This window comes from Mycteria americana, chromosome 12 (genome assembly GCF_035582795.1).
Source record: "Mycteria americana isolate JAX WOST 10 ecotype Jacksonville Zoo and Gardens chromosome 12, USCA_MyAme_1.0, whole genome shotgun sequence".
In the NCBI taxonomy this organism is placed as follows: domain Eukaryota; kingdom Metazoa; phylum Chordata; class Aves; order Ciconiiformes; family Ciconiidae; genus Mycteria; species Mycteria americana.
Window position 1 is genome coordinate 5,758,438 of NC_134376.1, and position 25,187 is coordinate 5,783,624.

Genomic DNA, 25,187 nt, shown 5'->3' on the forward strand with positions numbered 1-25,187 from the left:
GTGAGTTTACTAATTCAGTAGCTAAATTTTCATCTCGCAAGACCCACTGCCATCATTTTCTATGGAAAGAAACATGGGGTTTTTCTTTTGCTTTCATCTCCCATAATCTCCCCATTGCCCGGCATTTGTTCCTCACACTGCACAGAAATTCATGACTCTTCATGTTTCTCCCAGTTATCAGGTGCAGGATGTCAGTCCAAGAATCTCAGTGTTAATAAGACACTCTACTGTAACTAGAGCGGCAGAGAAAACAAAGTAAGGCAATGTAGTGAGCTCGGAAGTACAAAATCAGCACTGAGTCACCTAATTGCCAGAGGTGGAGACCTGTTTTTAATGAAGGATGAAAGGAGTTCTTAATTTCCCTTCTAAAGATAAGGAGCCCTCCCAGTTTGTTGTACATTGGGTTTTTAGTGTACAAGCATCCTGTGTATAAACAAGACTTTGGACTGCAATGAGGGAAATGGTATAAACTTAACAATGTCACCATCACCCCAGCCGATATAAAAAGAAAAAAGTTCCATTAAAAATTAATAGGTCTGGGAGTCAAGAGACCTTGGTAATAAGCAGTGGAGTTTCCCTTCTGTAACGAGTCACTTTTTCAATTTGCTGATATTTGAATAATTCCTTGGAGTCTCCTGAACTGCACAACCCTGAAATCACAAGAATTCTAGTGCTGAACAGGAGGAAGACATTTACCCAGCAACCTGCTGCCTCCTCTCCTGAAGCATATCTGACCTATTGCCAACACATAATGCTAGTTTTGGAACTATAATCTCTTCACCCGACAGGATTGCTAAAACTCCACAAACAGTCCACACTTCTTTAAAAGGAAATCCCCTCTCTCTCACTAACCCCTTCAATTTCTACGAAAAACATAGTGGCAGGAAAAGGCCTGATTTTTAATATCTTCTGTCTTTTGCCAGGTGTAGACCCTGCTCAGGTAGAATTGCGTATCGGAAGCAGAGCTGCTTTCTCCTAATAACAGCTGCTGGTACAACTCCCAAGGGGTCTGTCATACATAAAGCTGTGCACAGAGCAATAGGTAAGTGTGCTGACTTCATTAAAAGGCATAGAGTAAATCTTCAACCTCAGCAGCAAGAAATTCAAACTACATCTCGCCCCATTGTACTGCTGCAGGGATAATATTGAAGGAGGAGATTGTAGAAGTTCTTCCACTGCATTAGATGGTATAGCTTCCATTAGCCTAAAATGCATTTTGTGTTCCTGCCTCTACGTAGGCTCCAGGAGGATAAAGGATGCCAAGTAACACCCCTCAGTGCTGAAAAAGAATACAGCATGGTTTGACTTACTGGTAAAGGTACTTTTTTTCCCCGTAGGTCTCAGAAAGCTTCTTAGCACATGGCAAGACCTTGGTGTGAGTTGCAAACTACAGTCTTCCCTGAGCTTTTTTAAAAAATTGGCAATTTTTTCTCAGAAAACAGTGTTGCCATTCAGACCATAGCTGCTGTTTTCTAATAGTTTACCAAAGCTAAGCACAGATCTATTTGATCATGAAAAAGCTGCACGTGTCAGTTTCTCTTACTAGTTAGAAGCTATCCTAATTCTCTAGGAATGGAGAATAGGAGCACTTGAAAAATTCAGCAAAATGGACTTGCTTCTGGCTTCAGTTAAAAACAAAGTCAGCTTTTTAGTGTCACTATTAAGACCAAACAAGTATGTTATCTATTGAAGAAAGTTTGTAATGTTATGATCAGCTTTTGACTCCTTAAAGGCCGTCTTCTGCTCTAGACCTCAAAATGCAACAGGGAACTAGAGAACTCTGTTTTTAGAATGGAGATACAGACAAGATCCAAACAACTGTCCCTTAAAACCAGTCTTCATCAGTTTTAGCTACTTTGGCTCTAAAAGGAGCATGCAACAACTTATTTTCAGTCACTCTTTTGTTTCTTAAAAATGTTTCCTTATCTAGGCATGGTCTGGTGCTGTCTTAAAAGACACAGGACTTAAAAAAAAGAACAAATGCATTTCCATAATGTGTTTACTTTGAAAAACAAATCACAGTTTATTGGAGATGACACTTTTTAACAAAAAATTAATCAGTATTAAACAAAAGATTTTCTAACCCATTTAACAGCTAACAAAAATATCCTTTTTTCCGTTCAGCGTAACACTTCTTTTCATCCTGTCTCAAGAAAGACTTCATGACTGGTAGCAAATAATTCTCCTCCAGAACACTGCTTAAGCGCTGCTCCCTCAGAGCAAAAGATGTCTTCAGTAACAGTCAGCTTCATTCTCCTCTGTGGTCCCCACAGTAGCAAGGATGTCCTGTAAGAGGGACTGAGGGCTTTTCTCCATGTGGTCACTACTTTTATTTAGCTCATCATGTAGCTCTTCTAAGTCTATTGTACCCAAAACTATCATCATGCTCTCTGGATCTTGAAAATCCACCCCATTACCATCATCTGTGGGGAAGTTCTGGGCCAGAGAACCCTGCCCTAGTGTCCTTTGTAACCAGGCAATGCCACGTCCTGCAGGTGAATCTCCAGTCCCTTGTGAATCCTTCAGGGTACTAACTGGATAGAAATTGTCTCTTAAGCCAAGCAGTATATCACAGGCTCGCTGACCTACTGGTTTGTCACAGTCACACAAAGACCGAAACAAAAAGCTGAACACTTTTGCTCGGCAAAATATCTGCAGCAACTCATTCTGATGAATGGAGCTACTGACTGCAGATGAGACAGGAGCATATGGGCATTCAGAAAGGCCAAGTTGGCAAACTGTCTGACTACAGAAAACTTCAACCAATTCCAAACCACCACGTCTGACTTCCCAGTCTAAGTCATGCTCCACAGTTTGGATCACTCTAGAGACAAACTGCTCTGTATCTTCCAGCTGACCTGTGCAGCCTTGTCTCAGCCACTTGGTGAAGATGCTGATCACAGCCCTCCTAGGAAAGCCCTCTGAGTCTGTCGACAAGATTTCTTGAAGCTTTGCTACAGTGTTCTAAATGTAAAAAGACAAAGAGAAAGCACAATGAGGGGAGGAACATGCAATGAAACAAGAACAGCAGAAGTAAAAAAAATCTAGTCTCTTCATTACTGGTTGTGAAATCTGCCTGCATGAGACTGCAGACAACTTGAAGAATTTTTAAGTAGTACAGCAGTAAACTGATGCGTAGTTCTGCTTGATTCTGCAGTGGGCTACACAAAGTCATCATACCTCTTTGTTACACTGATTCCCTATGACAGGTGACTCTGGAGCAAAGTAAGTAATGAAGGCCAAGTGTCCCACAGCAGTCACAGCACTCGCTCGCACGTAGCTTTCTGGATCCTCAAGTAGATTTTCTGTAAGCCTCGGCACCTCCGAAGACAGGAGAGACTGCCTGAACTCATCCTGGTCTGTAAACAAGACAGCAATCCAAAGAAGCGAGGCTTTATTCTCTCAGAGCATGAAGCTGTTTCCAATGCAAACAGTTTTTTGCGTCATACAAGGATGCCCACTGACTGCAGGGACAGCTGCCAGTGAGCTGAGCCACTGCAGAGACCAGGCAGCTGCTCACAAGAGCACAGACACTGTGTGTCAGGCTCCGCATTTTCCAGCAGCTTGGTGACTTTCAGTCAAGCCCTGCTAGACACTGGAACTTCGAAAAATCCATTTACAGTTGTTCTAGCGGCAAGAAAAAACTTTCCCAGGGCAAGCAGGGATGTGGTTTCAGCCTCAAACTTATGCCTTTGCTTAAAGTAGGAAAAAAATAGTCTTCCTTTCTTGTTGTCAAGCATACAGCAAAGAAAAAGAATGCAACTGCAGCACTGAGAGGGGCTGCAGGGTAAACTGCTAATGCAGCTGAGTGTGCTGGATGCTTCGTTTGTGACCTGGGGACAACAGTAGTCGACAACATCCTCCTCTCTTCCAACATCACAGAGCTACTGTAGGAGAATTAACATTGCCTTAGTGCTACCTGCTGCAAAGCCTGAGCTACCAGTAAAGTGGAAAATCAGTAATTAACCCAAAGCGTGCAAAGCAGATCTAGGCTTTTGGCCTCCTAAATCCCAGCCCCCAACCTGCTGAGTGAAACCAGACAGACTCCACTACAGAGCAAACTGAAAAAAGGGAAAGTATGATCGGCCATTAAGCACTGTCACCTGCCTTGACATACATGTCTCAACATATATGACTGTCTCAACATATATGACTGTCTCAACACCCCTCAGTTTAACTCATGAAAGCTGTCATTAAGGAGGGCACAGCAATCTGAGTTCAACAGAAAAGTAGGATAAGTTTATTAATCTTTTTGTCAGATTTTGATTATGATCTAAGAGTAAAAATCTTGACACTTCTTTCTTTTCTTACCCCTCCAGTTAGAGGTCAGAGGATGCTTCACAAGCCTGACTGATTTTCATAGCATTAAAAGAAATACTCCTCCAATCTGAACTGTTAAATCTCTGTACCTACCTCTCAAGCATTTAATCAGGACAGTGAGGAACTCCAGAGAAGAATCCCTTACTTCCCAGCAAGGACTGCACAAACGCTTCTGCAGCACCAGAAACACATCTGTAAAAGCCAAGTGACAAGCTTGAATGGACAGGAAAGGCAACAAGCCTTACTGATGCAATCTCTGTACAACCTCTATATCACTTTATCTGATGCAATCCCTTTTGCTGCTGCTGTGTGCTTCTCCCAGAGTTCTTCAAAGCACTATTTGGGCAGCTAAACGTAAATTCAACATAATTGCAAACAAATGAGTCCTAAGTGCTTTGAGCAGGAAAGGTAGGCAAGAGCAGATTTCATGTATCGTGTCTCTAGCTGCTGTTTGTCCCAACTTGAATAGCTTCGTTACCTTCCAAAATCTTCTCAGTTTGTTGCCACTGACTGTTGGAGCAGGACAGTTCCTGCAAGCGCACTAACCACTTGGATGTAGCTTGAAATGTTTTCTTTAGAACCTGAAGCAATATAAAGCAGATATACTTTACTACAGGAGGGGGCATTGTTGCCTTTATGCTAGATAAAATTTGTTTTAGACTCAAACTTACAGAGAATTTCTCAGAGTAAACAAGTACATATGCTTCCTTACTGAGAAGTAAGCCACAAATAAATGGTGTTTATATAACATTTCTAACAAACACCTAGAAAATGCCTGTTCTCAGCTTAGTGTTACAAAGTTCTAGTACCTCCGGCTTTTGATTTGCAGTTGTCAGAGTCATTCGAACAAAACAAAGCAAGAAAACAAAACCCCTTAATGCAAAGAATTCAATACTTAAAGGCCATGTCAAGTTGAGTATATTGGTGCTACTCTTAGACGTGATGGCTCCTGTCTTTCCAAGAACACTCAATGTATTGGTCAGTTACTCGCTCATCAGAATTTTAGCTATTTTCTGCAAGCAACCCAGAACCAAGACAAGTCTCCTACATAGTCTAATACAAACTGTGCTAAGAAACAACTATTGTCAGACAATTTCTCAGAACTACATCCCCCTGGGGCAAGCTAATAGACTTGGATCTCTCCTTAGTTCTATACTCACAGTAGGGCTGGTGTTCGGACTCTCCAGGTATGCCAGAAGGACATCAAATAGACTTCCTATGAGTGTGTCACAGCCTGAAACATAGAAAACAAAACTAAAGGACCAATAGTGAGAGAAGGAGCAGCTGAATCACAATTCAACTGCAGAAATACAGACATAGGATTGTAAAACTGTTTTGGAGAAGAAAGCAAGTACAATCCTCAGAGTAAAGGAGAAACATCCAATTTCTCACAACCACTAAAACCTTTTTAATTACAGCATTACCTGCCCTGGCTCATCAACAGAAAGTAAGGTCAGCCAAGACAGTAGGAAGAGTTGGAAAAAAACGAACAAGTTTCAGAAATGGAAGTGGTAGTCTTCATTCAGAAAGATCAATGAAGGGGAATGAAAAATCCTGCAACTACAGAATAGTCAAATATTTCCAAAATTAAAAAAGAAAATTAAAGTGCGAAAATTAACTTACCTTTTCGCTCCGAGAGTGCTGCTAGGACATCAAGAGCTGACCTCTGTACTCTGAAGCAATTGATCAATATTCGGCTTATTGTGCTTCCCAGAGGAGACGCTGGACTCAGGAAGCCATTACAGAATTGTAATATTGTAATGAGAGAGCGTAGCAAAGATGTATAGGGTAAATCCACTGGCAAACGAATCTAATGGGAGGGGAGAGAGAAGAAAAGACAAAAAAGTTTCCAGCAAAAGTCTCAAGCGTGCATATAGAGCAGGAGTTTTTGGTCAGGAGGCAGCAAAAATTGCAACTTCTAGTGTGTTCTTAAGGTACCACAATGCTAATAACTACAAACAAATTATCTTCCTCTCTCCCAAGAACTATTGCACAGATGGAAGGAGATTCTTCTCACTGCTTGGGAAAGCAGTTCAATTCACGTTTTTTTCACTGGGTCAATAATTGTAGTAGAAGTAAGGTATGGTAACAAAGCTTGCAAAGATGGATTTAAAACTAAGTGCAGTCCCTCTTTACAAGACTCAGCATTTCTCTGTTTTCCTATTTGGAATCTACTGTGCTAGATTTCTTTAATGTATGGAAGCCCTCACTGTCAACTCCTCTCCACGTTGTTAACTTCTACTGCAAAAGTTTGCAACCAATCTTAACGCTGTCTTTCAAGGACCAATTTGATCCCCAGGCTTTTTTTCCTTCTCTGAATGTTACCAGAGACAGCAGCTCCTCCAGATGAGCGAGGGTCTGACACAGGAGACTAGCACAAGATGACTTGGAGGACAGAAGACTTTCAACAGTGATGGGATCACTAACAGACTCATCCAGCAAACCTAGAAGACCAAAGGAGGGAAGAGCTCGGGTTATTAGTGAATACAAAGGACTGTGATTTTTAAAGTTAATCAAGATATTCAGGTGATGTAGTATGAATACCCCTTCAAATGCAACTGTCAGTAGGATGCTGCACTTCACCACAAACACTGCTTCTGTCCTTGACTTCTTCTACTCCTCCTCCTCCAGTTTTGTCCGCACCAGACACCTAAAACACTGGCAAGCAGACTAGCCTCTAACTTTTCTATCACAACTGTACCTGTGTATTCCAGAGGTTGGGAGGCTGCTCTCAAAATACAGTCCATTGGCTGAAGTAGAACAGTCAGTGCCTGAATCCTCACATCTTGTGGGCTTCAAGGAGGAAACAGCAGTTACCAAAACAATAACACTTCAATTCCTTCCCAAACATCTGCCCCAAAATGCTGAGCAGAACAATGTTTTTCATGTGGGCTTTTAAACAAGCCAGCAATGACAGAGCAATGAATGTATTATCACAATTCAAGCCTTCTTCCAAGCTTCCCTGGCTAACTGAAAGCAGAGGAGAAATGGCTCTGGAATTCAGAAACAGCCTTATCAAGCTATGCAAATAGAGAGTGGGATTCTGTGTAAGAAGGGGGTTTAGAGAGAGGCATTTCTTGTCAACAAAATGGTGTCCTTATACCTTAAGACCCAGGTGTTACTTAGCCTGTAAATCAGTATGCATGTGCTGTATTCATCTGATGATTTCTTGATGCTTTTTCACTACCTAAAGGGGAGTTATGGAGAAGATGCAGACAGACTTCTCAGAGGTGCACAAGACAAGAATCTTAAATTGCAACAGGGTAGATTCCAACTGGATATACAGAAAATACTTTTCATAGTGAAATGGAAGTGGTTAAGCACTGGAACAGGTTGCCCAGAGAAGCTGTGGAACCCTCATCCTTGGGGATATTTGAAACCTGAATGGTGAAGGCCCTGAGCAACGTGATCTATCTTTGAAGTTAGCCCTGCACTGACCAAGAGGTTGAATTAGATCACTTCTACAGGTTCCTTCTAACCTAAGTTATTCTACAACTGTTGACAGAGTCTCCAGATGCACACTTCTGCTGGACAGCAGTGAAAGTTCTTACACTAGTCAGTGTTTTTCTGAAAGAGAAAACTGAACAGAGACTACTGGATTTGACAGGCAGTCAAATTGTGTCCATCTTAATCAACCTTGGCAGTATAAAGTTAAAGGAGTCTGCTATTTCTTCCTGAAATTGGCTGGCTGTAGCTAAGACGCAAGAGTATACACATAAACACGATATTGGCTCCTTTCATTTCTCTCTCTTTGAAACTGTATTATTCTTACTATCAGTGTCTGAAGTTTGTTAGCTACTGGCACGGTCCTTGCCAACCATCTTACATATTACGGAATATAGTGGAAAATGCAGTGAGAAAAAAAACAGTTCTAGAAAAGACACCAGAGATATTAGTACAGAAACATTTGTAGAGTGCAAAAACTTCATTGCAGTAAGTCCTACCATTTGTAGAGCCTCAAAATTCCCACTGCCAAAGGACCCGCTTGTACTGGGGTTAAGCGTTCCAGAGCAGAAGTCACTAATGCCCAAAAACTGCCTTCAGTGTCACAAAACACAGGGGACCTGAGAAGAAAGAAGTGTAAGTAAAATGTCCTATTAGAGACTGGAAAACAGATATATCTCATCACTGGATCCCAGGTCCCAGAAGATCTTTACCATGCCATGTTAAGCAAAAGATTCGCCAGCATGTGCTGTGCTTGAACAGTCTCTTCCGTCAAAAAGGATTCTATTTGCTTTGCTATGCCTAACCAAAGTACTTCAGTCCACGTAGCATGACAACTGCCAAACAAACTAGTTAACAGTTTTAATGACTGCTTGATGTGAGAGGCAGAGCTGGACTGAAGGGAATCTTCTATATGCTTTATAATCATTTGGGCACTCGCTGGCCAGTCACAGTCCTTTGTACTGAGAGGTTTAGTCGCTTCAGCCTCTACAGAGAAGGTGAGCACGTGCACCAGAAGCTGACTGGCAGCTGAAGCCACAAACAGGCTGGGATCCCCTTGCAGAGTGAAGATCACATCTATGCCTCCTGTGTAAAAACAAAACAAGTCACTGGAGGAAAAAACAGCAGCTTTCCTATTGTGAGGTGGAGCCTTGTTGCACTCCAACCATATTTTATTCTAATTCAAGTACCACACAGCTTTAAATGGTGTTGGTGGGGTTTTTTACACTTTATTTTGTAGTCTCTATAGCACTTCAAAGTCAGCCAGTCCTTAACAACAAACAAACAAAAAGCAAACAAAAGAAGAAAGTAAGATTGTTTTCAGATCCTCAGGTGTTTTAATAACTCAGGAATAAAAGAAGACCTCAACATAACATTAGTAATGTTAGGAGAGTTGACAGGACACTCACTGTGTATTTATGGAAGCAGCCTGTACCATCTCTGGACACAATCAATAGGAAAAACATGAACAGCAGACCCAGTACCACTTTTCCATCACATGAACAGCAGCGTATGTGCTGCATGTTAATACCAACCCAGTCTTTTAGGCCCCTCTGTACATGGGATCTAAAGTTGGTGTTAACAGCAGAATTTACATACCTGCATAACACAATGGGACTGCAAATGTGTGTAATTATTAAGAGATAAATGAGTCCCTAGTTAGTTCTTCTGCACTAAAATCATACTGAAATGTCCCTTTTAGTAAGAGTTACAAAAGGCTTTTAAAAGAGTTACAGAAGGCTTTTAATAAGCTGTTTTTATCATGTGTTTCATAAGATGTGCCTCTTTCCCCTCTAAAAAGGGCACTATCTTCAGTGTTTGGGGGGGGAAAAAAGGCGTAACTAATTTAACAAAAACCCCATCATCTTTCAATGACTTCAGTGTTTTTGACAAATGGCTTATTTTTATCTTAAATAAATGAAAACTCCTGTCTCTCTCATTTGACATCTGAGCAACAGACTGGAATGGAAGAGACACAGAGGATTTGGGGTTACCAGTCCTAGAAGTACTCACCACCATTGCAGAGGAAGTGGAGGGCAGGCTGGTGATGCATCATGCTGTGCACACCCTCCACCCAGCCACTTCGCACAGACGCATCTTCCCACATTGCGCTGTTCAGAGGCCCATCCCTGCCAAAGAGCCTGACCAACAGCTTCTCCTGCTGAGGTCAGAGGAGAACACACAGAGTAAACGGTAAGCAAAGGGGCTCAAGGGGGCAGAGAAGCTGCCCTGTCATCCAAGTCAAGAGTATCAATACTGTGGTGAAAACTTCTCTTGCTAGAAATATCACTAAAATAGAAAATTTTCAGAATCCCATGCTTAAACTCAACATCTGTCTCTTTCATGGACTAAGCAACAGAGCTGTTCAAAACCAAAACTGCTTGTTTTTAAGATGCTAGGGACAACTTATGTATATATCAGTTCTATTAGCCTGCTTTATGCAGTTGTATGCATCTCTTCCCTGAAGGAAGCCTTTTGGGTTTTGAGTTTTGTACTATAAATGTATTCTATTGTAGAAAGCAGGGCTTTAAAAAGCTCCCTCATTTTTGCAGGGAATCAGAGATTTCCTGTCAACCTACTATGGAGGGAAAACTACACCTGTTAGTGCAGTTTAAAACTACAGGCTCTGTCCAGGAATACAATATTTTGCAATGACTGCTGTGAGATAGGGTTATCCCATATACTGTTTTGAACTGAAAATGAGAAACACTACATATTACATTCATAGTACTACTGTGGCAAGACAGAAGTAAGAAGACAGCAGCTTTACATGAGAACTGAAAAGGAACGGTAGGATTGTAGGTCTTGATTATCATACCACTGTTTGCTGAGTTGTTCGATGAATGCCAGAAATTTTATAAGCAGAACACGTACATTTTCAGGTGTCCTCCATAGAGAAGGAGGAAACAGACATGTGGCAGCAGGTACCTGGGTAGCCGACTCACCTGCAAGTGTTGGAAGCGGTTTTCGGAAGCGGCAAGTATCCCAGCTAACCGCAGAGTAAAGGAGAGGATGCTCGGACTGGGCTCTGGCAGTGCCAGCACGGAGGTGATGAACTCTGTCAGACAGGGGTTGTCCTGCACCAGCTTCTCGGTAGGATCTAGCGACAGGGGGTTGCCCGAGAAGAGGCCAGAAAACAGAGGGTCACTGCCAGGACTTCTGCCCTCTCTCATAACTCTAAGGGGCTTGCCAGAGCTGAGTGTAACCCCTCACAACTGTTAGAGACGAATTTGGGTTCATCTGAAGCCCAAGCCCAGGTACAGGCCTCAAGTACCAAACAGCGTTTCAGGAGCCACCGAGGGAACAGCGCCTCCGAGGGAGGCTTCCCCAGGCCTGCAGGCCTCCCTCCGCCTCGGACAGGGCTCTGGGGGGGCCCTGCCAGCGGCGGGCACTCACCGAACGCCGCCAGGTGCCGGAACCAGTCGAGCAGCTTCTCCAGGCAGGTGTCGTCGGAGCCGGGCTGCCGCGGGTCGGCCAGGGCGGCGCAGACGCGCGGCAGCAGGAGAGAGCACTCGCGGCTCATGGCGAAGCGGCGGCGGGCCCGGGCGACGAACCACGACAACTGCACGGACATGGCCGGAGGGCGCCGGCCGCGGGCCCCCTCCGTGACCGGCAGAGCCCCGCCTCACCGGCCCCGGCCGCAAAGCGAGTGTCGCAAAGGTGGGGGCGTGGCCCGGGCGCGCTCAGAGGGCGGGCGGGCGGCGCGGCAGGGTGTTCCGCCCGTGGGGTGCTGCCGAGTCGGCTGCGGTGGGGCTACGGGAGGGGGTCCTGCGGTTGCTCTGAGGGCGGTGCCCGTGGGGGGCTGGAGGGGGGACTGCTCAGGGCCGTGCTCCGCCTGGGGTCGTCCCTGTGCAGAAGCTGCTGGCGGGGTGGCGGAGCGGAGCCGGCGCTCGCAAGGGCTGCTCCGCGGCCCGCCGGGGCTTCCTGCCTTTGGGGCCGCTTGGTGGCACTCGCGCTCCGCAGCACGGCCGAGGCCCGCCTGGCAGTGCCCGGCGGCGGAGCCGCTGCAGGCGGGGGCCCCCGCCACTCTGCGCAGGCGTCGCCGCCCCGACCGCAGCGTGGAGCGCCGCTCGGCCGGGCCCGCCCCGCCTCTCCGCCGCGCGGCTGGTTGCCATGGCTTCCGCAACCCGGAAGTGCCGTGGGGGGGAGGCCGGCGCTCAGCCCAGGCCGCCCCCTGCCCCGAGCCGGGCGCCATGGCCCGAGGCCGCCCTGCCACCCCCTAAGGCCTCTCCGCCACCCTCCCGCCATGGCCTGGGGGGCCGGCGAGGCGGCCGCGGAGGGGGAGCTGGTAAGGAGCGGGCGGCGGGGAGGAGGCGAAGGAGGAGGCGGCCCCGGGCCTGCCTCAGCCCGGGCTCGGCCCGGGAAACGCTCCCGCCTGCCCGCGGGGCCGGGCAAAGCCTGGAGCCCCCTCAGGCTCTCCAGGCCGGCGAGGCGGTGGCTAGGAGGGGGAGGAGGACGATCGGTCCGTCTCCAGCCCGCGGGGTTCTGGGTTCTGCCTGTTTCTCCATGGCTGGCCGGTAGCATGGCGCGGGGGGTGTTAGCGTTCGTTTCTCTCCCCCTCGGCAGCCAGATGGAGGTTTTGAGGCCCTTTGCTGGGAGTCCCCATGTTCTCTTGTAGTCCGTCGTAGGTGACTCTTGTTGGGCCTGTTTTGCAAGAGCGAAGGGACTGTGAAGTTTTCCAAGGACTGGGGTGGGTTTGTTATTGCACGTTTATATTCTGGTGAATGTTTTGTTGTTTACCCTCTCCCGTCAAGGCTGGGTGCCTTACACGTTCTCCGATTCCTAGTGCGATAGACGCAGTTAGGTAGAGAGATCTCCCAGAGTGATAAAAAGGCCTTAAAAATAACAGAAATAATCAGTGTGCTGCAAGGAATATTGCCTCAGGAAATTAAAAACTGTATGGCATGGTGTGTGAGATATGTACCTGCTTGCTCTCAGCCAGCAGAAAAGGCTGTTTTACCTGCTCTGTTGTTATTAGTCCCAGCTTCTGTTCTGTCAACCAGGGTTCTCAAAAATACTTCACCCTGCCCTGCCTCTTCAAGAGATAGATCAGCATCTGTCCGAAGAATGGTTCTGCAGCTGTGAGCACCATGGAGTCAGCAGCAAGTGAAAATGTTCTTTCTGTGAGGGTAGCATACATTCAGATAATTTGAAAGCAAAGTGGAAATTTTCCTTCTGCTGTGGATATGCTTACATTTTAGAAGCAGGGAAACTTGTCAGCTTAGTCTGAGGAAAAATTAACCACTTTTTTGATTTCTTGGTTTGAGTTTTTTTCATCAGCCTGATAGCTTCTCCAGTTGAGTTTACTGAACATTCCCATAGCATAGCAAGGGTAGGAACAAGTGAGTGAGGAAGGGGACAGCCGGATGAGTTGCTGCTTAACTCTTACTGGTGGAGAAATTAATGCAGAACTGGCACCTGAAGGTTCAGCTGTTGTGATGCACTGAAGTGCATCCGTCTCTGTGGCTCGGGTCTGAAGTGACTTGCACTGTATCACACAGAACATTTGTGTTAGAGCAAATGATGCTGGTTTTTGCAACAGTGGTGACACATTTACCGTTTGAATCTATTGCACTCAAACTTTGTTGCGATAGTAAAAGGATATAAAGTTTTCTGGACATGTATTATAACCAATTACGTAGTAGCAAATGTCACAGTTAATGTCTCTGTTTCCTAGGGAGATGACAGCCTGTCTGTGATAACCTGTGAATCCGATACAGAAATGGTGAGTTTTATTAATGGCACACTGCAGGTGAATGCCTTAAAAGGCCTGTCAGCATGTTGTTGCACACCGTATATCCGCATGATGCCTCCTGGTCGATAAGACACCCTTCAGTGAGGAGAGCTAACAAATGTTAGTGCAACGTAGTTTGATTCAAAAACCTCCTCTGATTCCGGATGTAATTCTGGCTTCTAAATTCTCAGCACTGGGGGTGGCAAATGATGTTTGGATTCATCTCGCTGTTCTATCAAGTTATGGGCCTAAGTAATCCTTTTACAGAGTTTTAATGGAATTGAATAAGTCTTTCCTTTAGCTAAATGGTTCTACAGATCAGCCTGATCAGATGATCTCTGTGAATTGATTATCTTGAATTTGCTGCTACTCATATTTAATACTGATGGGGAAGGTCTTAGTGTTCTGAGCATGAATAGACTACTTTTCATCTGTAGCCTAAAATTTCAGTAGGCACCACCGTAATTCTGGTGACCATTGTTGTGGCCAAATCTGCATATACTTAACTCTACTATTTTTCTTTTCTATGCAGAAAATTTTGTGTTATTAGAACAAGTGATCTTCATACGAAATGGAGATTGAAGCCAATTTTGAGATTATATGCTGAAATCTTTGAAGAGTGGAATATTTTAAATACATTAAAAAATTATTTTTCTGTTCCAGAATTTAAAGAAGAAAATTTTTCACAAGCCTCCAAAGTCACCAAGTAAGTATTCCAAAATTTTTTCTTCTGCTTCTGTTATTGCAGAACAAGATAGACTTGTGGGACGCAGGAACTGGAAGATTTACTTGAAATAACATCTTATTATTCTCTTTAGAATTATTCACTGGTGTGTGCAGAACACACCTATCTGAGATTTGTTCTGTAACCTGTGAAGTTAGACTTTTGTAGACTAAATATTGAAGTTTATGGGCTAGTTGTAATTCTTGATTCTCCAGCATAAACTACTTTCTTCTCATGTTATCCCTTCTAATGGCAAGTATTCTGAATTTCTTTTTCTCTTTGTCTTTTTGGAGAAATGATGATACTTGCTGTGTAGAAAGAATCTAGGATTACTGGAGCTACCTACCATCTGGTAGATATCTGTGTTTGTAGATTAAGCAGTTCTCTGTTTCATTTGTTGGTTTTGGTTTTTCGTTTTTTTTTCACATGACCTTAGAAGTACAATGTTATTATTAGATCTGCAGTTTTAATGTGGGGTTTTGTCCTTCTTTCTGGGGTTTATGTTTCTTACTATACTTTTCCATTTACCTTCCTTTTTACACTTCCAGTGAATGTTTCAAAGGAGACCTTACCTTAAAGTGTTGCTGATTGTTATTATTTTGGTTTGTTTCTAATAAATTAAATAATGTTGTACTTTTAAATTTGCTTTAGCTTGAGGAAGAGGCATGCTCTTCTGGTAGATGTACATCTATCTTCTTTCTTTTCCTGAAATCCCTTTGCTTGTCTAAATGATGGAATTTAATATAGCTGTTTAGTTTCAACTATGATGTTTGTGATGTTGCTTCTTACTGTACGTACTTCTCTTGGTAATTTGAAGACTAACTAGTTAGCCCATGTAGTGCACATCTATACTAATAATTTGAAGCGGAATTAGTGTCTGTATTTGAACGTGACTGCCATACCTGAAGTAGTAATGTGAGGGGCTCCCCAGCAGTTGCATCAGGCCAATTCTGTTCTTTGACTACTGCAAGAAAATTGCTAGTGAATTAGCAGCTATAAAGTTACTTCTGTCTGTTTAGCCATACATATTTTTCTCATTGATAGGATGTTTGTGTATGCATTCATTGAAATGTCAATTTAATGTATGAATTTAAACATGCAGGTATCTTAAGGATGCCTATCCAAACTGTACATGTAAATATTTCTATGTGCATTGAGTCATATTACTGTCACTATGCCTCTTTCTAAGCCTCTTCATTTTCTGGAATTGGATTTTTTCTTTACTGTGATTTTTTTTTTTTTTTTTTAGGTGAATGTCCCATTGCTCCATATAGCCAGTATGTAGTACGCTGTTAAATTTTATTTTTAGAAGTAATAGGACTGTGTCTGGGAACTTTGAAGCACAAGACAGAAATAATTTTTGTGACTTTGAGTTTTTTAAGGTAATGCTGAGGTATTTTCTTCTGTTATAGAGTCTCCATACAGCTCTAGCACACAAATGTATCCTAAAAAAGTTGCAGTTGGGCGATCTCTGCAGGGAACATGCAGTGCACGTCTTGAGAGTGCTGCTGTAAAAAACCCAAGGCAGATGTGGCTGGGATCACTGAAACAAGGTATTAGTACAGAAACTTTAACTGCATATGTGGATAAAATTCAGTGTTGTGGACAGCTTAACATATAAACTCTTAAAAAATAGATTTGTATTTGATTATAGGCTACATAGGAAGTCATTTCACTCTTATTTATTTGGGTGGTTGGAATTATCTGATCTTGAGCATTGGAATTTATAGAGGCAATAATTAACAGCATCTGGAGCTTTCCATGTTGCATTTGCTCAGAATAAATCCACAAATTTAATTCACAATTATGCCTGATTTTTGCATTTTTGTTCCATTTTTTGTTGGCAGGAATGAGCCATCCTCTGAAATCAGATGTCGACATGGGGCATATGCGAACTAACATTTCTAGTAGCACTCCAGAATATTTAAAGGAAGCTCTAGGAATGAAGAAGCCAAAACATTCTCGTTCTTCTAGTAATGGTAAACTCTGTGATGGTGTGGTAGATAAAAGTTAATGATCTTTTTTCCATGTAAAAACACACATTGCTTAAGACCTTAGCTTTAGTAAAGCAAGAGCCATTTCAGTTTAGCCTGTATTAAAATATATGTCAAAATATGATCCATAAGATACTTTTTGAGATTTCTAAGTTGGATAAGACCGGGGTTTCCAAATTTTTTTGAACAATGAATCACTATTAGCTTTCAGAACTTTTTGCAAATTGCCGTGCATTTGCAGCTGAAAACGTTGCAAATATAATATGGTTCAATGGGCCAGCTGTAGACAATTTATTGTGACTTTGCAAAACATAGTTTAGGAACCATTGATAGAAACCATCTGCTTGCCTGAAATTCTATGTAATTGACTCCTTTTACTTCTTCTCTAGAAAGTGTCTTATCATGTGGTTGTGATATTAAAATCAATTGAGTTTTATGAGAAGAGCAAAATTTAAAACTTTTATCCTGCTTTTCTTAAAGGAGAACTGTAAACTTAAAAATCACACTTGCATTTAAAATGACACCTCTACTGTTACTGGTAATACACAGTTTCTGGCAACTTTAAAAGATGATAGGCTTTTACACATTAGCCATAGATAGAAAAATGTATTCTGGACATATTTTAGAAATCTTTTGTAAATAACTGATTTGTTGGAATGAGAAGACTGCAGTCTTCTGTGAAGCGTATATCTTTCTTGAGATGGATATTTTAATCTAGCACCAGAGAGAAGTAATTAGGAGAAACTTGCTGTAAAATCTGGCAGAAGTTTCATACGGTAACATTTCCATTTCACCTCCATTTCTAAAATTAATTTCCTTGCAGATTTTTCTTCTTCTTAAAAAAAAAAAAAAAAGCCTAGTTTCCAGTTTGGTGCTGTTCTAGAAACCTTTAACTGTAAGGTTTCCAGTTAGTTAAAAATACCTCTTTCGACCTGCTTATTTTATGTACCTTTTTCTGTAGGCTACATTCCTGGAACTCCTGACTACAAAGAAAAAGAAGATATGTATGATGAAATTATAGAACTGAAAAAGGTACAGTCTCTCTGATACTTACATAGTAATCATAGCGTTGCTCCATCCACCTGTAGATGTCCAGGCCTTATTGGTTCAGAATACTTTGGTTTCTACAACTGGGACATCCACCAAATTTTTTTGCATTTGTAATGTAAGGCTAAACTAAACTTGTGTCTGTTTAAGGCAATTTCATTGTTCTTATGGTGTGATAGATACTTCTGAGTACTGGATGTGGAAGCCTTGAAGTATACCCAGTCCTGAACCCCAGCCATGGCCCTAGCTGGACGCTGAAAAGGTTCATTGCATTTGGTTTCTTTGTCCCTCCACCTCCTTTTTTTTTTTTTTTTTTTTTTTTCCTCCCCCCCCCCCGGCTGTTACCCATCACATTTTAACAGTTTGACAGTTGAGTTTAGTGCAGTGTATGAAAGATGAGGACTGGGCATGTTGAACACTAGGGATACCTATAGACAAGTGTCTTGGCTGTTGTAGATGATTTGTGTAAGGTTGCCTTTCTGTTAAACTTTTTCTGTTTATCTTTGCCCTGTCACCTCCCTTATCTGTCAGCCCTGGTCCAGTGTGATGTCTCTCTTTTTTTTTTCTTTTGCTCATCCTGACCGTCGTAATTGGATTGTTATTGACATCAAAACATGTTTCCATGTGAAAACTCAGCGTGTTTCTATTTCTGAAATGTGCTTACGATTTTTCTCCCCTCTTTTAGACAATACAAGCTCAGAAAAATGAGGGAGATCGAATGAAAACTAAGCTCCGTCGATTAGAAGAAGAGAACAATAGAAAGAATAAACAGATTGAACAACTGTTGGATCCTTCCAGGGTGACTATTTCTTGGGGGATAGAAGTGGGGCAATAGAGTGCTGAGCAGTGTGATCCTCTTGTTGTCTCTCTAGATTTCAGGACTCTGTAGCGTGTTGGCTCCTAGGAATGATGAGCTTGAATGAGAGGGGTGGTTGGTTGGTGTGGAGGGATTTCTGTTTTGTGTATCTCAGCTCACCATTCTGAGATACACAAAACAGAAATCCCATTCACTTGTGAGCTAACAATTCCAGCTCTGTTCAAAGGAAGATCATGCCATGCTGTGCAGATAAGTTTGTTTAGCAAAGATACTTTTAATTTCTGAAGGTAAAATTAAAATGCTGTCTCTTTAGAGGCCCACTTTCTGAATAGTTTGCCTGAGAGTAGAAGGGAGTTAACCTCTTGCATGGTGACTGACACATGCAGTCCTGAGACCTGAACCGGGAAGCAAAAGATGAGTCTTATTGTCAAAGCCATGAAGCTGAGAAGCATTTAGGGTCATAGTTAGAAGACCTGAATTTCACTGAATTCCTTGTGGCTGTCATTTTCTGTGTGCAGATCTACATCTTGGGAGAAGTGTGCCAATAGATAACAATGAGCATAGGGACTTCAAAACTTAAGCTGTTGGACTGTGAAATGACTGTGGAGATGAGTAGGTTAGAAAATTCTGTGGAAAGAGCCGGAAGTAGAATAAAGTAGCAAGATCGGTCACTTGCTTTAGCTGTCTTATCTTGCAGGGCTGTGAGCTGGCACGAGCTTTGTCAGAAAAGAAGACTGACAATGGATGGGTAATAGTTTCTTCATTACCTTTTGCTTTCATTTCTCCTTTTTTCCCCTTGCCAAGCTGAAACACTAATTAAAAAAATAAAATTAAGTAAGAACAAATAAGCAATTAGGGAATCATGCAACCATTATTTCTATAGTGAGATAAGAAACCAGTAACAAAGATCTGGAATTAACATTATTTTAGGGAGCCTTCTTTGTTGCTGTCTTGAATCTGTTTAGGGAGTATTCTCCCTATTATTTGCTGCTTTGAATTTAGCAGGGTAATGGGTAGAGTTGTTTTTATTTAACGATTGTGTATATATATTACTTAGCTGGTTATGTTAGCACAGATACAAGTTAGGGATCTGATTTCATTAGTGTTCGCTTTGTCACAGGGTAGCAGACATGCATATGATTTACTAAGTACTGAAGTATGTAGGAATAAGTATATCTGGTTAGGTACAATTTATAAAGACAGGGCAAGATTATGGAGAAATTGAACTTCTGTGAAGAAACAGATTATTCTAGGACTCATGAGCTCTTTGTTCTCTCTGTAGGTGGTTAGTGGATTAAAGCAGAAGATTCTCAAGCTAGAACAACAGTGCAAGGAGAAAGACAACACTATTAAGTATGACTTTGGGGGGGGTAGAGGCTTGTATCGGATGAGATAATAAAGGGAATTTGAAATCCATGTTATTTTTCATCTGTATTCTTCTGTTCCTTAAGACGTTTTAATGAACTCTGAGAACATATTAGGAATTATAAACCACCCACCCAGAAGTTGTAAACCAACAGGTATTGCATTGTCTTTGCTGACTGAATTTTTTTGTATTATTCTATTTTCAGCAAATTCCAGGCAGACATGAAGACCACTAATTTGGAAGAAATGAGGATAGCTATGGAAACCTACTATGAAGAGGTACGTCTGACAGGTCCTTCAACGTGCATACAGGAGAGGAAGTTGTTCAGTTGAGTCGAAGTATAAATGGAATGTTTTAGATAGGTTTCTGACAGCTTAGCTGCACCTGTCATTGGAATCAGATTTTCGTAGATATTCTCATAGCTCCAGCTGTATGTACTGAAAAGCCTTTTTTTCTTCAATAAGTTGAGTGTGTTAACCAAAAAGGGGAAATAAAGAAACTAGTGTACATCCATAAGTGTAGTGTCTAGATGAAAGCCAGTATAACAGTAGCCTGATTTTTCAGCGATGGCATCATTGCCTCTGCTACTATCCAAAGAGTCTTGTTCTGATTTTCACCTAATGGACAAATGTGTTGCATTAGCAATGCCAGCTTCCACAGCTAGCTCCTTAATGGAACCTATATTTCATATTTCACAGGTTCATCGTCTCCAACTCCTCCTGGCAAAATCTGAGACTATGAGGAAAAAGTATGTTTAATTCTTTTGAGGCAAATGTTTGCGTATACATGTTTGATATATCACTCATGTACTGTAACTGATGGAAAACAACCACATGGGAACAGTTTATTTTGTCATTTAGATTGCTGGATTTGCTTTTTGGTGCTGCTTTGGTTGGCTTCACAGCCTTGGCATATGTCTTAGTCACGTTTTTTTTTTTCTTGTAGATAGATCATTTTGTGGATGTGGAAAAAATACTAGAGCTATTTAAAAAGTACATGAAAGCTCTGAAAATTTATCTCTATTAAATAAAATCCATCTTCCCCCATAATCACACCTATTCTGACATCACTGGCGATTGAAACAAACTCACTAGATGTTTGGCATTTTACTCTTGAGTCAGTTCTGCATCGTGCTCTAGGGTGTATGGTGCAAAGAAGGTATTTTGGAATAAACATTATTTTCCTGTGGTACAGAGAGACAGATCTGCAGGTCAGGGTTGCTTTTGTGAGATATCCATGAGTGGCACTAGTAAGACACTGTCAGAGAAGCTTGTACTAGTGCTTGTCACTAGTGTGCGGTGTATACATGGTGATGAGTGTAAATGGTCATCAGAGGAAATAAAAATCAAAGGCAAAAGACAAAGCTCCAGTAAGAGAGAAAAGTAAAAGCATCTTTGCAAGTGAGTGGTAGTTGAGCTGAGAAGAGGGTAATAGTCTTGTGGGATAGGAAAATTTGTTACCACACCACTTCAAAATATGCTTGCCCTCCTAGTGTTAAGTACAGGCAACTATCTTAATTTTGGATGTAATTATTTAGATCAATAGAAACATATGAGGACTCTTTATGGGTCATTATGTATACTACTTGTGTTTCCCTAATTCACTGTCTCTTGTGGATAGAAAACTGCAATTTGTTTTGTCACTGTTTTAAAAAAAAAAATTTCATCTGTTTTGGCTCAGGCATGCAGTGACTACCCTCCTGAGGCTGTAAGCCATCACACCCAATTTATTTACAGGTGAAAACAAGTCATCAGGTCTCTTCCTTGTCCTCATTTATTCATAGCTTCAAAAAACAGTGGTCAGGGCAGTCTCTCTCCATTACGTGACTGTCAGTCTCTGCTTAAGAGGCTGAGCACTGAAATAATAAATGATGTTGAAGGTCACGACTCTGGCACATAGAAAGAGTTGTAGGAGAGCGTTTCTTTCATGATGTTTGTCTACAGTATTTCTGGCTGAAGTGAATGCCATTTAGCTCCTCTTTTTCAGTGTTAATGCTGAAATATGATTATTTATATGTAAAGCTGTAGTATCCAATTGTAGCTAGAAACTAGGCAACATTTCAAGTCCTCGAAATAGTCTGCAATTCTTTCATTTAGGTTTTGATGAGCCTAAAATAATGGCACTCAGTGGTATGGTTATGACTTCTATGATTTCTGTCACTTCCTGGTTTTGGTAGTGTGTTGTGTTTTGGTTTCTACTTTTTTTTTTTTCCTCCTGCCTGGGACAGCTGTATGAATAGTCATCCATGACATCTGGACAGCCTTATTTGTTTGTTTTTATGGCTTCATTTCCTTTTAATTTCTAAAAGGGAGATTAGATTCAGCTTTTCACTTGAGACGCTAATTGTCTCCCCCTTTACCTTGTAATTATTCCAGTGGATAGGATCGAAGATTCCTTCACAAACTGTTCTGTGATTGTCATTCGCAGTGGCATTTGTCCAAAAGTAGGTCCATCAGTTACTTCAGACCTTTGTTCCCAGCAGTATGTTTTTAAGAATTTTCTCATAGCAATAAAGAACAAGTATTTCATCTGACTAGAAAGCTGTTTCGTGAACAAACTTTACAACTTTGCACATCTAGAAGCTGAGATTTCTTCCCCTTTTTATTAGAAAAAGTAAAAAGGCAAAATCACTGTAATATATTTAAAACCATTTTAGCACATAGCAGGCTTTCCCTTTTCCAGTGCCTTTTTTTCCCATCACATCGATGTTAGCCGTGTATTCTCCAAATCGGTTTCAAATCTCTCATTGATTGAAACTTATCTTAAATGAAGAAAGAAATTTCTCTGGGGTTTACTTTCACAGGAATAGTTTCTTTTATGTTAGAGCAGCATTCACAGTTATCTGAAAATACACTTGTGTGTTGGATTTGTTTGAGAGTTATTCCATCTATGTATAGCCCTCTCTCTCCCTCCGAGTCTCAATCTGTTTGCTAAGTGAAAGAAAGCAATTCAGAGCACGCAGGTTAGCTTTCCATGCTGAACAGTTTTTTGGAGGAGTCTCCCAAGTGGCTGAAGATAAGTGTTTTTAAATCAGTGGTCCATAGAGCGCTGGTAAAGCATTATAAGGTTGGTTAACAAAACAAATAGAAAACCAAATAAGTAAAACTCATACAAGCACCCTTGTTTATGCCTTAATGAAACAGAGTAGGGGAGGAAGTAAAAGTAATAAATGAACTTTCAATGTTTCAAAGTATGTTCTTTCTTTGATGCAAATTAAAACAATTGTGAAAGCATTGAGCAAGACGGTCTTTGCCTGTCCTAAAAGCATAGGTAACTCCTCTAGTAAAAAATGTTGAGAAATGCTACTGGGGGGTGGGGCTGAGACAGTTAACTTAGCCAGCTGACTTGAATAGTGAGGCTGTTCCACGCTTTTTAACACTGCTGCTTTGTTCTCTGCTTTTAAGTTAACTTTCTGGTTTTGACCCCGTTTCCAAGTACAGAGGGCAGAGATACCCAAAAACGACTAAAGGCACTGAATGCTGCTGTCCTGAGATTATCCAGGAACATCAAGGAATTGCAGAATGAGAATCAGAGGCTGAAAGAAGATCTAGATCATGTACTGAGCAGTTCTCCTCCTTCCAATAAAACAAAAAGTACGTGCTGAAAAGTTGGTGAACATGAGGCAAGGGATTTAGGTACATTTGAAAGATGTGTTTGAGAGCAGGACCCTACAATGGTAGAAATAAAGGAGTTATTACAAAGGTGAAGATTCAGGAGGGGCAAAGGTTGGAATGAGAAGTTTCTTACAGGAGTCTCTCTCTGACTTCTGGGTATGCTGCTCCAGTCAGACCTGGGTTTCCTTTATTACTATCCCTGAGAATTCTGGATTGGAATCACTTGAAGATTTAACGTTTCACTGGAAAACTGTTTTTCAGTTGTTGAAAACTGATGAATGTGAATGGTTTATATTGATTTCTGAGCTAATTGGTGTAGAAGTCAGATATTTTAAGACCATTCTCATTTTTTCATTGCTGCATATTTAAAGTTGGGGTTCAGAGGTCTTTAGATAGTCTTTCTATATGGACAGAAGTTTTAAAAAGCAAGAACAATGTTGACTCACTGATATAGTTTCATGTTTAAAGCTTTGTTATTGTATTTAGATTATAGTGAGTGGAGCAAACAGAGGCTGGTGAGGCGGATTTCGGAACTAGAAAAAGTAAGTGATCATAATCATGTGGCCATCTTGCCTGTCTTTGAGCAGAAGATGCAGAACCACTGCCTTGTGCTCATGGCATGTAGTCCTTCAATGTATCAGCCTTGGGCATTCTGGCTCATACATGTAAACTGATGTCTGTACCATGTGCCTTTGCTCCCTTTTTCCTTTTCTCATACTTGTTACATATAGTTGCACATTTTAGAATTAACTTCCAATTGATCTTTTCTTATGACCTAAATAAAATCATTTAATGCTAAATTTAATTTTCTTCTCCTTTTTTCTTTTGTATTTTTTGTGTAAATGAATCCTGTTTAGAAAGTATGTGCCATGGAGAACACCAGGGTGTCATCAGCAGATAGTGAGTCATCACAGTTACTTGCTGTGTCATCTTCGCCTTCTGTAGACCTGGATCATCCACCCTCTCAACAGGTAGACCATGTTGAGGAATGTCGTCGCCTCCAAGGGCTAGTGAAGAAACTGAAGAGCGATAGGAAGGCACTTCAAAATCTCCTACTCAATAAAGAGTAAGTGCAACTCTTGTCTGAGATGTTCTTTTGTAGGTGTGAATTATTTAATTATTTCCTATCACATTATGAAACGATGTAATAAGTCCTTCACATTTTCAGCGAGAAAATGAATTTTGAGGGTCCCTTCAGCTTTTATTTCAAAAGCTTCTTCTAGTCCTACTAGCATTGTAAAATTACATTGCAGAAAAAAAGTCAGTGAGAGGATGGAAAATGAGAATTTCTGCTTGTTTCTAACACATTTTTCAAGGCGTATTTTTTGCCAACCACACTGAAAAGCTTTTGAAGGGTTATATGTCACTTTACGCAGCACTTCTTGCAAGTATCTTGCTGTAAAAATTTGTCTTGTTTTTTCAACCTGTTTTGTCCTGATCTAGCACTTTCTCCGTTTAAGCCTGCCTTCCGCTATATGATGCACTGTGACTTTTCTCCCCAGTAAGCAATTGATTTGCAGTTTGTATTGCTTGGACTCGCTTGGTGTGTCAGTGCATAAGGGCAGGCAGGTTAATCTGATCATGAGCAGAGGTGTGCACACAAGTATGTATGGTTGATAAGACACTCTGCCTCCTGTATCAACTCACCTCTGAACAAAAATGCATAGTGAGAGCATGTGGAGAGGCCTTTTGTTCTGAACAATGTATGCTTGCATTTTGTTTTGTTTAAAAGGAAAAATTAAACCCTTACTTTACAAATTTGAGAAAACTTATTTTATTTAGAAGTTTAAACAAAAAATAACTATTTTGTTGAAGTATGATTGTCTTAAGTGTTGCTTGGATTTCCTTATGCCTTTGTAGATTAGATATCAAGCAGTTACTGCAGGCTAAGGCTGAAGTGGAGCTGGAGCTGCAGAAGTGGCAGAATAAGATGGAAGAAAAGAGTACAGAAGAGCAGACTTTAAGGTATCATATTTTGTATTAGTAGATCCTTTTCAGAACCAAAAAAAAATCTGTTAAAGTATAATTCTCTTTTGAAGTTGCTCAAAATCCATAGGAGTTCATCTGAACTGCAGGAAGCTGGGAATTCATTTAAGCAGAACTGTTTTGGAGGGATGGAGTAAGTTA

At 41.5% G+C, this 25,187-nt stretch overlaps 2 protein-coding genes across 7 annotated transcripts in view; one reads left to right on the plus strand and one right to left on the minus strand.

The window, feature by feature from the left end:
- Positions 1–2,004: 2,004 nt before the first annotated feature.
- BRAT1 (BRCA1 associated ATM activator 1) lies at positions 2,005–11,777 on the minus strand. Of its 3 annotated transcripts, none has more exons than XM_075514708.1 (13): positions 11,161–11,777; positions 10,710–10,864; positions 9,778–9,922; positions 8,478–8,850; positions 8,265–8,384; positions 7,022–7,113; positions 6,646–6,764; positions 5,944–6,130; positions 5,481–5,554; positions 4,799–4,901; positions 4,414–4,512; positions 3,181–3,359; positions 2,005–2,964 (listed from the first exon to the last, which is right to left on the minus strand). In XM_075514708.1, the coding sequence occupies exons 1-13, from the start codon at positions 11,336–11,338 to the stop codon at positions 2,233–2,235; spliced, it is 2,556 nt and encodes an 851-aa protein (XP_075370823.1). In that variant the 5' UTR covers positions 11,339–11,777; the 3' UTR covers positions 2,005–2,232. The 3 variants fall into 3 exon arrangements, with proteins under 3 accessions (XP_075370823.1, XP_075370824.1, XP_075370822.1); XM_075514709.1 differs by having other exon boundaries at positions 8,478–8,841; positions 9,778–9,925; XM_075514707.1 differs by having other exon boundaries at positions 9,778–9,925.
- Positions 11,778–11,863: 86 nt separating this feature from the next.
- IQCE (IQ motif containing E) overlaps positions 11,864–25,187 on the plus strand; it is a 28,288-nt gene continuing 14,964 nt past the window's right edge. For 2 of the 4 annotated variants that reach the window (XM_075514710.1, XM_075514711.1), the window contains exons 1-15: positions 11,866–12,052; positions 13,442–13,489; positions 14,162–14,204; positions 15,635–15,775; positions 16,070–16,201; positions 17,178–17,248; positions 17,949–18,062; positions 18,778–18,828; positions 19,363–19,433; positions 19,652–19,724; positions 20,145–20,194; positions 22,882–23,039; positions 23,547–23,602; positions 23,918–24,126; positions 24,921–25,025. In XM_075514710.1, the coding sequence (XP_075370825.1) occupies positions 12,011–12,052; positions 13,442–13,489; positions 14,162–14,204; positions 15,635–15,775; positions 16,070–16,201; positions 17,178–17,248; positions 17,949–18,062; positions 18,778–18,828; positions 19,363–19,433; positions 19,652–19,724; positions 20,145–20,194; positions 22,882–23,039; positions 23,547–23,602; positions 23,918–24,126; positions 24,921–25,025 (1,364 nt within the window). In that variant the 5' untranslated portion in view covers positions 11,866–12,010. Of the gene's footprint in view, positions 12,053–12,075; positions 12,455–13,441; positions 13,490–14,161; positions 14,205–15,634; positions 15,776–16,069; positions 16,202–17,177; positions 17,249–17,948; positions 18,063–18,777; positions 18,829–19,362; positions 19,434–19,651; positions 19,725–20,144; positions 20,195–22,881; positions 23,040–23,546; positions 23,603–23,917; positions 24,127–24,920; positions 25,026–25,187 lie in introns of those variants that run through there. The other 2 variants (XM_075514712.1, XM_075514713.1) reach the window with 2 other exon arrangements.

Coding starts and splice junctions, on each gene's coding strand:
- BRAT1 (XM_075514707.1), bottom strand. CDS start 11,338: ATGTCCGTGCAGTTGTCGTGGTTCGTCGCCCGGGCCCGCCGCCGCTTC. Junction 6,131..6,645: donor TGGAGGAGCTGCTGTCTCTG/GTAACATTCAGA, acceptor CCCTCCCATTAG/ATTCGTTTGCCAGTGGATTT. Junction 4,513..4,798: donor AACTGAGAAGATTTTGGAAG/GTAACGAAGCTA, acceptor TGGCTTTTACAG/ATGTGTTTCTGGTGCTGCAG.